Source organism: Myotis nattereri, assembly GCF_964212035.1.
Source record: "Myotis nattereri genome assembly, chromosome: 17".
NCBI classification, from domain to species: domain Eukaryota; kingdom Metazoa; phylum Chordata; class Mammalia; order Chiroptera; family Vespertilionidae; genus Myotis; species Myotis nattereri.
Window position 1 is genome coordinate 1,425,552 of NC_138092.1, and position 12,237 is coordinate 1,437,788.

General features: G+C 67.8%; 1 protein-coding gene across 1 annotated transcript; it reads left to right on the plus strand.

Annotated features, from left to right (window-relative positions):
* Window positions 1-9,830: 9,830 nt before the first annotated feature.
* Window positions 9,831-10,904, plus strand: GPR20 (G protein-coupled receptor 20; the record flags this gene model as incomplete). Its single annotated transcript, XM_081110980.1, has 1 exon — window positions 9,831-10,904. One exon carries the CDS (start codon window positions 9,831-9,833, stop codon window positions 10,902-10,904), a length of 1,074 nt encoding a protein of 357 aa, XP_080967106.1.
* Window positions 10,905-12,237: the final 1,333 nt, after the last annotated feature.

Here is a 12,237-nt window from a genome sequence, read left to right on the forward strand (position 1 = left end):
TGTGTCTGCTGCGCTTGGAGAGCCGGTGGAAACGCCCGGCGAGCAGGAGGCGGAAGAGCCAGCGGCTGCGGCAGGACCAGGGCACGGCAGGCACCTGCGTCCAGGCGCTGTGAGGGGACGCAGACCCCAGGCCGCCTGTGAAGTGTCAGGGCAGGCAGGTCGCAGCGTGAGGAGCAGGCCCACGCTTGCAGGGATCAGGGGAGGCGTGGGGTGGCTGCTAGGTGGGTGCGGGGCTGCCTTTTGGGGTGAAGGGAATGTTCTGGAATTAGTGGTGATGGCCACACCTCAGGCCTGTCCCTGGCCTGCTGGGAGCCTCTGAGCCCCCCAGACTCACCTGTGAAATGGGGACCGTGACTGGGCTGAGGACAGCGCTACCCAGACATGTGGAAGGTCCCCCCAAGCCCCCGCTGTCCCCGCACTCAGCCTCCTCCCACACCTGGAGCTTCCCATGACAGCCCGTGTAAACAGCGTGTAAACAGCCCAGGCGGCAGGAGGAGAAGTGTCAGCTGGCCCTAAACAGCCTGCCCGGAGACGAGGAGCAGGCCCAGGGCGGCGGGGAGCTGGGGGGGGGGGGGGGGACCTGGGACGGGGAGGGGGGCAGCTCAGGCTGCAAGGATGAGAGAGAGTGAAACAGGATTTGGTTTACAAAAGGGAAAAATAATTATCCACAGGCCTCGGACAAAGTACAGAGGGAGGGATGGGAGGAGGGAGAGATGGAGGATGGAGAGATGGATGGAGGGATGCTGGCCACCTGGGACAGTGACTAGGTGTCAGCCAGGGTCTCGGCCAGTGATGGCGAACCTTCTGAGCTCGACGTGTCAGCATTTTGAAAAACCCTAACTCACCGTAACCGGTTTGGCTCAGTGGATAGAGCGTCGGCCTGCAGACTCAAGGGTCCCAGGTTCGATTCTGGTCAAGGGCATGTACCTCGGTTGCGGGCACATCCCCAGTAGGGGCTGTGCAGGAGGCAGCTGATCGATGTTTCTAACTCTCTATCCCTCTTCCTTCCTCTCTGTAAAAAAATCAATAAAATATATATTAAAAAAAAAACCCTAACTTAACTCTGGTGCCGTGTCACATAGAGAAATTTTTCGATATTTGCAACCATAGTAAAGAAAAGATTTATATTTTTGACATTTATTTTACATATTTAAATGCCATTTAACAAAGAAAAACCAACCAAAAAAAAAATGAGTTCGCGTGTCACCTCTGACACACGTGTCCTAGGTTCGCCGTCACTGGTCTAGGTTGGACACTGGGAGGGAAGCGGCTGGTAGCCCAGTGTCCGCCCCAACCAGCATCTCTGAGTGCTGGCGGGAGCCAGTCGCTGGGCGGCCCTGGCACCTGCATGGATGGGAGCCGCCATGATCCTGGCGCACACGGCGCATGGGACCCGCATGGCCACGCGCCGGCCTGGAAACGCATCGGTCGTCTCATTCGCTCCTCACCGCAGGGCCATGCACGGCCGTCCTCATCCTGTAGATGGGGAAACCGAGGCATGGGCGGCTAAGGGGCTTGTCTCAGGGAGGAGGCAGTGGGACCAGGATTAGAACCCAAACCTGTCACTGCAGAATGCCGCCATCACTCATCTGAGGCTCCAACCGTCTCTCCAGCTTCCCCGGGAGCCAGGCTGGGGTCAGAAATAAGCCCCTGAAGGGGGGTCCGGGGCGTGGGGGGCCCGGCCCCCTGCAGAGAGGGGCCTGGACACGCCCGGCTCTAACCTGCCGGCCTGAGGCCCCGGCAGACAATTTCACACTCAGGGCTTCCTGGCCGCTGAGCCAGAGGCTGGGACGGGCCTCCAGCTGGAAGGACAGGAGATTCTCAGAGCTTCCTCCTACGCAGAAGGGTTTTTATTCAAGTTTTTGGTTTGTTTGTTTGTTTATTGATGTCAGAGAGGAAGGGAGAGGGAGAGAGAGAAACATCCATGATGAGAGAGAATCATGGACCGGCTGCCTCCTGCACGCCCCCCACTGGGGATCGAGCCCGCAGCCCCTGGCACGTGCCCTGACGGGGAATCCAACCTGGGACCCTCTGGTCCACAGGCCAACGCTCTATCCACTGAGCCACACCGGCGAGGGCCAGGTTCTCTTTGTTTTTGTTCACGTGGAGTTGACGTACCACGTGGTATGAGCGTCAGGTGGACAGCACAGCTGTTCGCCCGTCCACCGGGGCAGCGAACCGCGCACGGCTGTTGGATGTTAGTGACGCGCTGCCCGGCCCGGCCCGACGCTGCTGGTGTCCGAGGCCCCGGTGTCCGAGGCCCCGCTCCCCAGCGGCCCCTGTCCCGCGTCCGGAAGACCCTGTCGGTCAGGAGCGCTCCGGACTCGGCCGCGCCTCACCTCCACGCCTTCCCGTCTCAGAGCGATGGGCGCAGACCCTGGGCGGGGCTGTGGAGGCCTGTGGGTCCGCCGGCACCCCGGCCCCACCCCGTGCCTGCCCAGCCCTGGCGCTCCGTCCCCGTCCCCGGCCCTCCCTGCCCAGCAGGGCTTCCCGGGAAGCCGCCAGCCCATCCCGCCAACAGAAACAGCCCCCGCATGGACCGCGGCCCCACTGTCCCCGCTCCCCGTCCGTCCGGGGTGGTGCAGGCAGCCAGGTCAGCAGAGCTGGGGAGCCAGGGCCGCCCCGTGGGGCCTGCTACGCAGACAGACACAGACAGGCGGGCAGGGCCGCGCGGTCCCACGGGTGTTCTGAAATAGAAAGAGGTCCGGAGCCGCGGGGGCCGTGGCCGCCCCTGACCTGGGTCCGGCTTGGCGCTGCCGAGAGAGCCTGGCCTCCGGACTTGGACAGGGGCCGGGCCTGGGACACGTGGAACCCGACTCTCTGCCCTGGGCCAGGGCCTGGGGTCCTCTCCGCCGTTCCTGGCTGCGGGGTTCCCCAGGCTCTAGAACACGGGGCTGGGGAAGAGCAGGCATCTCCCAGCCACCGCCTCCTCGCTCACTCTCAAACCCTGCCCGGCCGGCCCCGCCCGTCCCCCAGCTCCTCCCTCCCTGCGGGGGGCCCAGCGGGCACCCCACCTCCGGCCTGGTCCCCACCTGCCGGGGGGCGTGCTCCTGGCCCATGTCCTGGACATGCAGGCCCAGGTGCTTCCGGGAGGGGGCCTGGCCTGGGGCCTGACACGGCCCGCTGTCCACACCGCCAGCACGAGTGGTCCCGCTGGGCTCGAACCCAGGGCTGCCCGAGGGCCTTCCAGCCCCTCATCTCTGACACACAGGTCACTTCTCCCCAGCCCACTCGCCCTCCCCCCCACATCACCACCACCAGTGGGGGCCTGGGCCTCAAGGATTCGAGAGCAGAAGGGGCACATGGCCACTGGCCAGCCCCTCAGGAGGGCCCCCAGGGGCCTTCTCGCCCCCCAGCCCCAGCTGCCCCGCTTTCTCCAGGTCACCCCAGGGCTGGGGGCTCCCCATACGCCCTCCAGGGGCCTGAGCCCTCCCGCGGAGCTGGCCCGCCTCCCCCTGGGCCGCCTCCTCCTGGGCAGACAACAGGACCCGCGGAGTGGCCGGGCCTCTCAGGAAGGAGGACAGATGAGGCTGGAGCCGCCGGCACCAGGAGGGTGGCAGGGCCGTGGGCTGTGGAGCGTGTCCCCTGCTCCCCCGCGGCCCCCACTCGCCGGGGCTGTTTGTGCTGAGTCCTCAGGACGGCCCACGTCTGTCCTCTGTGAGTCCTGCAGACAGAAGTCCAGCCCCAGCCGCGGTGGGTGTGGGGGTGTGGCAGGGGGCACTCTGCAGGCTCACGGAGGCCTCGCCGGGCAGCCCTGCCCTAGGTGGGCAGTCAGGCCCCTGGAAAGGCTCCGGCCCCTGACCCAGACTCAGCCAGGCCGCCCAGGCCCTGGAGGTGACGGGGCGAGACTGTCCCTTGGGCCTGTCTCCACTGAGGGTCCTGGAAGGGTCACTCCAGCCTCCTGCCCTCCCTCCCTCTGCCCTCTCCCTCTGCCCCCTCCCACCCCCTCCTAGAGAAGAGCCCCCCTGGGGGGTCCTGGGGCCACCCCGGTGCCACCCGGCTCCCCAGACAGTGCGCTGGCACCGTGGGGTCCGGAGAAACTCCCGGGGTTTCCCTGGAACCAGCCTGCCTGAGGCACGCCGTGGCCCTCAGAGGTGGGCACGGGGCCCAGCTTGGCCCTCAGAGGTGGGCATGGGGCCTGCTGTGGCCCTCAGAGGTGGGCATGGGGCCCAGCTTGGCCCTCAGAGGTAGGCACGGGGCCCACCGTGGCCCTCAGAGGTGGGCATGGGGCCTGCTGTGGCCCTCAGAGGTGGGCACGGGGCCTCGGCCCTGCCTATGACTCAGTTCATAAGATGTGAGCCTCCCGCCCCCGCCACATCCGGGCCCACGCGGAATCCACGCCCCCAGGAGCCCCGGGTGCCAGTGCCGGCCTGGGGTAGGGGCCCCCGTGGGCCAGAGGCTCCTGCCCCTCTCAGGCCTCAGTTTCTCCTTTGGGGTAGATAGAAGCGATCTAAGGAGATGATGACCGCCTGTGGGCTCAGCCCCCATCAGCTGGGAGCCTGGGGGTGGGCAGGCGAGCTGCTTAGGCCCCACCCTCCCCCCTGGCTCCCTCTCTCGGCCCGCAGCCCTGACCCCCAGGCTGGCCACCAGTGTCCACCCTGTCAGCTGTCTGTCAGGGAGAGATGTCCCGCCCAGCGCCCCCCCCCGCACCCCCCCTCCCCGGTCAGGCCACAGCCACGAGAGTTACAAACCACTGGCCGTCAGGCCCGGGTCTTTCCCACGCGGCCCCAGTGTGTCCCCGCAGAGCCACTGGCACTCAGAGGCCACACGGGGCCGGGCACGGGCCAGGGCAGGTACCAGCCCCACAAGCACACAGGGGCACACGGCACACATACAGGGGCACATACAGGGGCACACGGCACACATACAGGGGCACATACAGGGACACACAGAGGGGCACACATACAGGGGCACACAGGCACACATACAGGGGCACACAGGGGCACATACAGGGGCACACGCAACCCAGATGTACAAAACGCAGACCCCAGGGCAGTGCGGGCAGGCACACAGACATCTGCCCCCTCCCCGCAGAAAGCTGGGTCTGAGGTCCCACACCCCCGCTCCCAGCACCCAGGGCACAGGCGCACAGGCTGCCCTGCGTCTTCCCAGACCGGGCACTGGAGGGTCAGGGAGCCCGGCTGGAGCCCCCAGGACGCCTCTCTCCCCCTCCCCCTCCTGGCCGGTGCAGCTTTGGCCCCACCCCTGGGTGCCTCAGTTTCCTCCTCTGCCCCGCGGGGCCGTGGACTCTGCAGCCCCTAAGCTCCTCCCCGCAGGGCCCTGGCCAGGCTCCTGCAGGGGCCGGGTGGGGGGTGGGGAGAATCGGCTGCCCCGCCCCCACCGCTGCTGCCTTTGCCCAAAAGGAGCCCCGGGCGGGCGCCGGCTGACGTCAGGCCCCAGGAAGGCAGCGGCCGCCTGACCGAGTGGCCGCAGCTGCGAGGAGGCTGGGGAGCCGGCGCTGCCTCGCCACCGGCCGGCGGAGGGGAGGTGAGTCCAGGGCCGGCCCGGCCTCCGCTCGGCACCTGCTCAGGCCGGCAGGCAGCCCGGCCGGAGGGGCTTCAGGTCCCGGCCAGGAGGGGCCACTGCACAGATGGAAAAACTGAGCCCCGGGCGGCGAGCGGCCAGGCGGGTGCAGAGAGGGCGGAGAGCTGCCCGGGCTGGCGGGGCGCCCCTCCCGCCCGCGCCTCACCTGTGCTGCTGAGCCCAAAGCCCTTCTCTGGGTCCCATTCATTCACTCACTCGCTCGTTCAGCGGCTCTCTGATCCTCTGCCGGTGGCTGCCAGGCGGCACAGGATCGCCCACCTGTGGAGGCACTAGAAGGGGGACCCCAGGGGCCCTGGAGGGGCTGTGGGGCCTCCGCCCCCCTTCCTGCAGGCTGGGCAGGGTGGGGGCGGAGGGGCTTGTGGGGACCGGCCCCAAGCAGCCCCCCCCCCCCCACATGGAGGGCAGCCCAGCCACTCCACAGCTGAGGCCCTCAGCTCCAGCCCCACCCTTTTCCCACCGACTAGGGGTGGGGAAACTGACGCCCAGGCACACCGGCCGGCCGTCCGGGCATGGGCCTGGGAGCCGGCTCTGCCCCGTCTGCTCTGGCTGGAGGCGGCTGCCCTGTGAGAGGGAGCCGGTCCCCGGTCCCGCGGGGGGCAGGCGGGCGGGCTGGGAACTGGCCCGCGGCCAGGGCGGCGGGAGGGCAGACGCGGAGCAGCTGTGCGGCCTCGGGCAGGACTGGGAGCGGAAGGGCGGGCAGGGTGGAAGGGAGGCGGCGCTCACAGCCTCCAGGCCGGCCACCCAGCTGCCCACTGGCCACCATACCCTTCTGCCAGCCAGAGGGGCGCTCAGGTCCGCTCCCTGCAGGGGCTCCGGGCTGGGCCGCCCGGTCAAGCTGCTGCCCTGGCCTCTGGTTCCCCCTGCACAGGCCGTGTCCACGGTCGGAGGCACGGGGCAGGCAGGAGGGGCCACAGGCAGAGGGTGCACTCCAGCTCCTCTCCCCCGCTGGGGAACTCACATCATGCCTGGGGCTGGTAACACCAACTTGGGGGTGTCTGGGGGAGGCTCAGTGAACCCCTGAAAGGGTGTCCAGGGCACCAGGAGGTCGGGGGGCCCGGGGACGGCGGTGTGGGGTGGTGCCCGTGGGTGCGAGGGGCCTTCGGCAGGTGACACTGGCAGAGACACATGCCGGGCAGAGGGAACAGCATGTGCAAAGGCCGAGCGTCCCAGGCCAAGGATCTGCGGGGAAAGATGAGGCAGAGGCCAGACGGGGTGCCTGGAGCCCCATCCCCTGCCCCCAGGGAGGCTGCCTGGAGGGGTGAGCCGGGGCGGCAGCGAGGCTGTCCGAGCACCCGGGACCCCATTCCATCGGGTGGGATGTGAGGCAGAGCCTGGCGGGCGTGGCGGAGCCCAGGTGCCCTCTGCCAGCACCCCACCCATGCCCACGAGGGGCCCCCCTCTCGGAGCCCAGTGGAGGCAGTCCGGCCAGGAAGGAGCCTAGATTCTGCCTGGCACCCCGCTAGGACCTGCTGGGTGACCCAGAGCCAGCCGGGTCCCTCCTGGGGCCTCAGTAAGGGCCCGGCTGACCTGGTAGAACCACAGGCGATATTCTCAAGCTGCTGCCATGAAACCAAGAATAACCAGAAAAATAAACAGGCAGATGGTTCCTCTCATATCGGCTATTTTGGCCCTGGAATGTCATCGTGTTGGGGGCGTGGGCACACACGGGGACTGCGTGCCCGAGCATCTCCCTGTGCCCAACAAACCTCAGGTCCAGAGATGCCCACCAGCCCGGCCCCCCCACCAGCCCGGCCCGCCCTGCGTGGCCTGGGAGCAGGTGACCTGGCTGCCATCCACCAGTCCACGCTGTGGCCTCCGCTCCCCCGTCTGTGAAGCTCCGGCCGCGGTGTGGACGCCTGGCCCCGCGAGGCTGCGGGCACCTGGCCAGGGAAAAGCGTGCTGCCCACGGCTGAGGCCCGGCTTCCCCGCAGCCCCCTATGTGGCAGGGGGGAGGCACCACAGAGAACACGCAGGGACAGGAGGTGGGCGAGGGCGTGCGAAAGGACACACCCCTACCTGCCAATGAGGGGAGGTCAGCAGGGCCCCGTGGGGTCTTGGCCTTGTGCTGCTGGGCACAGGGCAGGGGTCCAGTGAGCTGTGAGCAGAGACAGCCCCCCAGTAGTTGGTGTGGCGATAAGGCTGGACAGAGAGGGAGCCCCAGGAGGGCACAGGGTCAGAGGACTCGGGAGACGCTCATCCTTCCTCTGTGGGCCGATCCTGGGCTTGAGCCTTCACCAAGGCTCTGAGACGTCCCGCACGCGCCCCTGGGAGGCCCAGTCAGGGCCCCGTTCAGGGGGGCGCCCAGAGCCGCCAGCACCGGGGCTGTTACCGTGAGCCTGGTGCTCACTCCCTCAGGCTCCTCCGGCCGCTGCCAGATTTCATTCATTGGTTTGCTCGCTTGTTCATTCAACAAACATGGTTCCCAGCATCCAGGTGAGCCACTGGGGCTCTGAACTTGAACCAAACTCGGTGAAAGGCTGGTGGAGGGACACGCCTCCCCCGTGGACAGGTGCCCTGGTCCAGTCTCCAGGCCACGCCCAGCACTGGGCTGGGCACCTCAGGCACACATGGCCCCCGCCCAGCTGGCCCAGCTTCAGGGTCTGCTCCGCCTGGGCCAGGGCCCAGGCACCTGCCAGGAAGGAGAAGGGACAGGGCCATGCCCCCCCATGGGAAACACTAGTGACCCCATTTCACAGGTGAGGACCAGGCCTTCGGGGGGTGGGGGATAGGGGTGGGTGGGGATGGCCAGACTCAACAGAGAGGATGGGGAAGGGATGGTAGGAATACAGGTCAGAGGTCAGAGCCCAGGCTGAGGCCAGGGTCAGGGCTGAGCGTGACCCGGGTCAGGGCTGAGTGTGACTCGGGTCAGGGCTGAGCATGACCTGGAGGACCCATGAGCTGAGCCTGGGCCCAGGGTGCTGGGGACGACCGGAGGGGCCGGGCACAGGCCTGGGCAGCACCTGGCCGCTCCCAGCAGCCGCAGGGGCCGAGGCAGAGGCCCCCCTGGGGGACCCTCAGCAGGTGCTGACTCTGAGCCCCAGGACGGGCAGCACCCGCTCACCAGGCCTCCCCGCAGCCCGCTTGGAACGGAGCCTCGACCAGTGAGGGCTCCTCTCCTGGGTGCGCCCTGCCGGGCGGGGCAGTGGGTCCCCCACCCCAGCAGGCAGGGCCGGGTTCTCGCCCCGCAGAGCGGGCGCTGCCAGAGGGAGCCTGGAGCCGGAGCGGGGGCAGCGCCCGGCTCCCTCGGTCACTAGGAGAGGGGTCTTCCCTGCCGCCTGCAGGGGGAGGGCCCTTCGCCCGGCTGTCCACGCCCCACCCCTCCTCCCGCTTCTCTCCTTTCCCCTGAAAAAGCCAGAAATGCCCTTATTTGGAGGAGCGGCCGCCGTGGGGCAGGGGGCCCATGACCCCTTCCTCTATAAATAAAGGATAAATCCCAGCAAGTTAAACAGCTCGGGTGGGAACGTAAACAGAAGGGCAGCCCCCGTCCCGCCCCCCACCCCCCACCCCAGCGCGTCTGGGCCACCGGGCGTTTATGTAACTCACACTGCTCGGCCCCTCCGCCCGGCCCTGGCGAACCCGTGCCTGTGCCTCCAACACACCAGGTGCTTGCCCCTTGGGGCTGGGAGGGCGCAGGGCACCCAGAGGGGACAGAACCGTCCCTGCCCCTTGGGAGCGGCCCTACGAGGACCCTCACCCAGGACGTTGCCCTGGCGCCGTTGGAGGAGGTGAGGACAGGTGGGTGGACGGAGGACAGGCTGGGCCTCAGGGCGAGGGGTCAGCGGGCGGGTGAGCATGGGGTGGGCGCCCACTGTCTCCCTGGCCCCGACCACGTGCTGGGCGCTGCTGTGCTCAGTTGCTCCTCCTTCTCCTTCCTCTTCTTCTTTTAATATGTGTTTATTGATTTCAGAGAGGAAGGGAGAGGGAGAGATAGAAACATCAATGATGAGAGTGAATCCTTGACCGGCTGCCTCCTGCACACCCCCCCTGGGGATCAAGCCCACAACCCGGGCACGTGCCCCTGACCGGAATTGAACCCGGGACCCTTCAGTCCGCAGGCCAAGGCTCTGTCCACTGAGCCACACTGGCCAGAACAGGGCACCAATGTCCTGCCAAAGCGCCCCTCGGGCAATGCCAGGGCCGCGGAGGCAGAGGCAGGAAGGCAGACAGGCTGGGGTGCTCGGTGAGCAGACCAGCGGGGGGGGGGCAGCCTCCAGGGCTCAAATGCCGCCGGGGTAACCCCATCTCTTTCCTCCCAGGCCCGGAGCGAGCGCTGGCCGGCTGCCATCATGGCCTCTGAGTCTCCGGCGGGGCCCTCGGCCGTGGCGGCCCCCAATGCCACGGCGCCGGCGGCAGCGTGGGCCAACCGCAGCGAGCGGCCCCTGTTCCACGAGTTCGCGGCGCTGGACGAGGAGCTGCACCGCGCCTTCCCGGGCCTGTGGCTGGCGCTGCTGGCCGTGCACGGCGTCGTCTCCCTGGCGGGGCTGGCGCTCAACGGGCTGGCGCTGTACGTGTTCTGCTGCCGCACGCGGGCCTCCACGCCCTCCGTCACCTACACCATCAACCTGGTGGTGACCGACCTGCTGGTGGACCTGTCGCTGCCCGCGCGCTTTGCCGTCTTCTACAGCACGCGGGGCTGCCTGCGCTGCGCCTTCCCGCACGTCTTCGGCTACTTCCTCAACATGCACTGCTCCATCCTCTTCCTCACCTGCATCTGCGTGGACCGCTACCTGGCCATCGTGCAGCCCGAGGGCTCCCGCCGCTGGCGCCAGCCGGCCTGCGCCCGGGCCGTGTGCGCCCTGGTGTGGCTGGCGGCGGGCGCCGTGACGCTGTCGGTGCTGGGCGTGGCGGCCGGCGGGCCCTGCTGCCGGGTCTTCGCGCTGACGGTGCTGGAGTTCCTGCTGCCGCTGCTGGTCATCAGCGTGTTCACCGGCCGCATCCTGTGCGCGCTGTCGCGGCCGGGCCTCCTGCGCCAGGGCCGCCAGCGCCGTGTGCGGGCCATGCAGCTGCTGCTCACCGTGCTCGTCATCTTCCTGGTCTGCTTCACGCCCTTCCACGCGCGCCAGGTGGCCGTGGCGCTGTGGCCCGACCTCCCCCGCCACGCCAGCCTCGTGGTCTACCACGTGGCCGTGACGCTCAGCAGCCTCAACAGCTGCATGGACCCCATCGTCTACTGCTTCGTCACCAGCGGCTTCCAGGCCACCGTGCGCGGCCTCTTCCGCCGGCGCGTGGCCGAGGGCGAGCCTGGAGCCGGCGCCCCGGTCGGCGTGCGCAAGAGCTCCCGGGGCTCAGGCCACCGCCGCATCCTCGGCGCCGGCCCCGGTGCCCTGACCCAGGCCCTGGCCAATGGGCCCGAGGCGTGATTGGCAGGACCCAGCCAGGAGGCCCAAGGGCAGGGCCGGCCAGGTCGGTTCCACCAGGTCGGTTCCACTGCGACGTCTGCGCAGGGCACAGCCCGCGGATCCCAGGGCCGCTGCGCGCTGGTTGGCCAGCAGCGTCCGCTGGCTCCAGGCTGGCGGGGGCTCCGACCGCTACTGCCTCCCTGGAGTGTGGACGTGTCCCTGGACACGGGGCGGCTGGCACGCCTTCTGCCGGTGTTCTGTCCCCAGAAGCAGGTCTGCAGCCAAAGGGACACAGGCTTTTAGAAACTGGGGCTCCACGGAGAGTGAGTGAGTCACCCTGAAGCCTGGCCTGCAGCCCAGTGGTTAGAGCGTTGGCCACGCACTGAAGGATCTCGGTCAGACTCCTGGTTCAGGGCACGGACCTGGGTTGCAGGTTCCATCCCGCCTGTCCCCCGTCGGGGTGCATGCCGGAGACAACCAACAGATGTGTCTCTCTCACATCGACGTTTCTCTCTCTCCCCCACCCTCCCTCCCTTCCACTCTTTCAATAGAAAAAAATATATCCTCTGGTGAGGATTAAAAAATAATAGTAGTCAACCCTCCCCCTTCTCCACCCCTCCCCATCCCCCTTCTCCATCCCTCCCCCATGGAGATAGAAGAACAAGCACAGAAAGGAAATGGCAGGGGACACAGATTTACGTACGTGAGTGATGTGAAGGGTCCTGCCTGTGGGACACCCCCCCCCCAGGGGCCATGATGTGCACGGGGAGACCACAGACCACCCGGGGGCACTAGCTCTGAGCCAGTACTTGGGAATCTGGGCTGATGCCTGAACCTACCACCACCCCACAGGGCAGAGGCTGGCTGCTGCCCCCCTGCGGGCGGGGGGTTACCCAGCAAGTGCGGTGCCACGTGGGGGGAGGCCAGGTCCGACTCAAAACCCAGTCCCGCTTCCTCCCGCACCCCGTGCTGCCCCTGGAGGCGGCGCAGGCCTTCCCAACGCCAGCCCGGGAGTGGCCGCAGAGGCCTGCCCGCTGTCCCGGGAGGACAGCGGGGCTCCGGCCCATCCTATGGATGAGAAAACCGAGAGCAAAGACACACAGGACGCAGGCCTCCCGTGGCCTTCCCCGCACGGCCTCCTGCACGTCCCGGGCAGAGGGGCGCTGCCCAGCTGCCCGCCCCGGCTCACCCTGGCTCCCGCTCTTTCTGGGGAGGGAGCATTTCTCTGGCTTGAGCTTCTTTTTTAAATTTGTTTTCATTGATTTCAGAGAGGAAGGGAGAGGGAGAGAGAAACATCCATGATGAGAGAGCATCAATCCCTGATCGGCTGCCTCCTGCACACCCCACCCACACT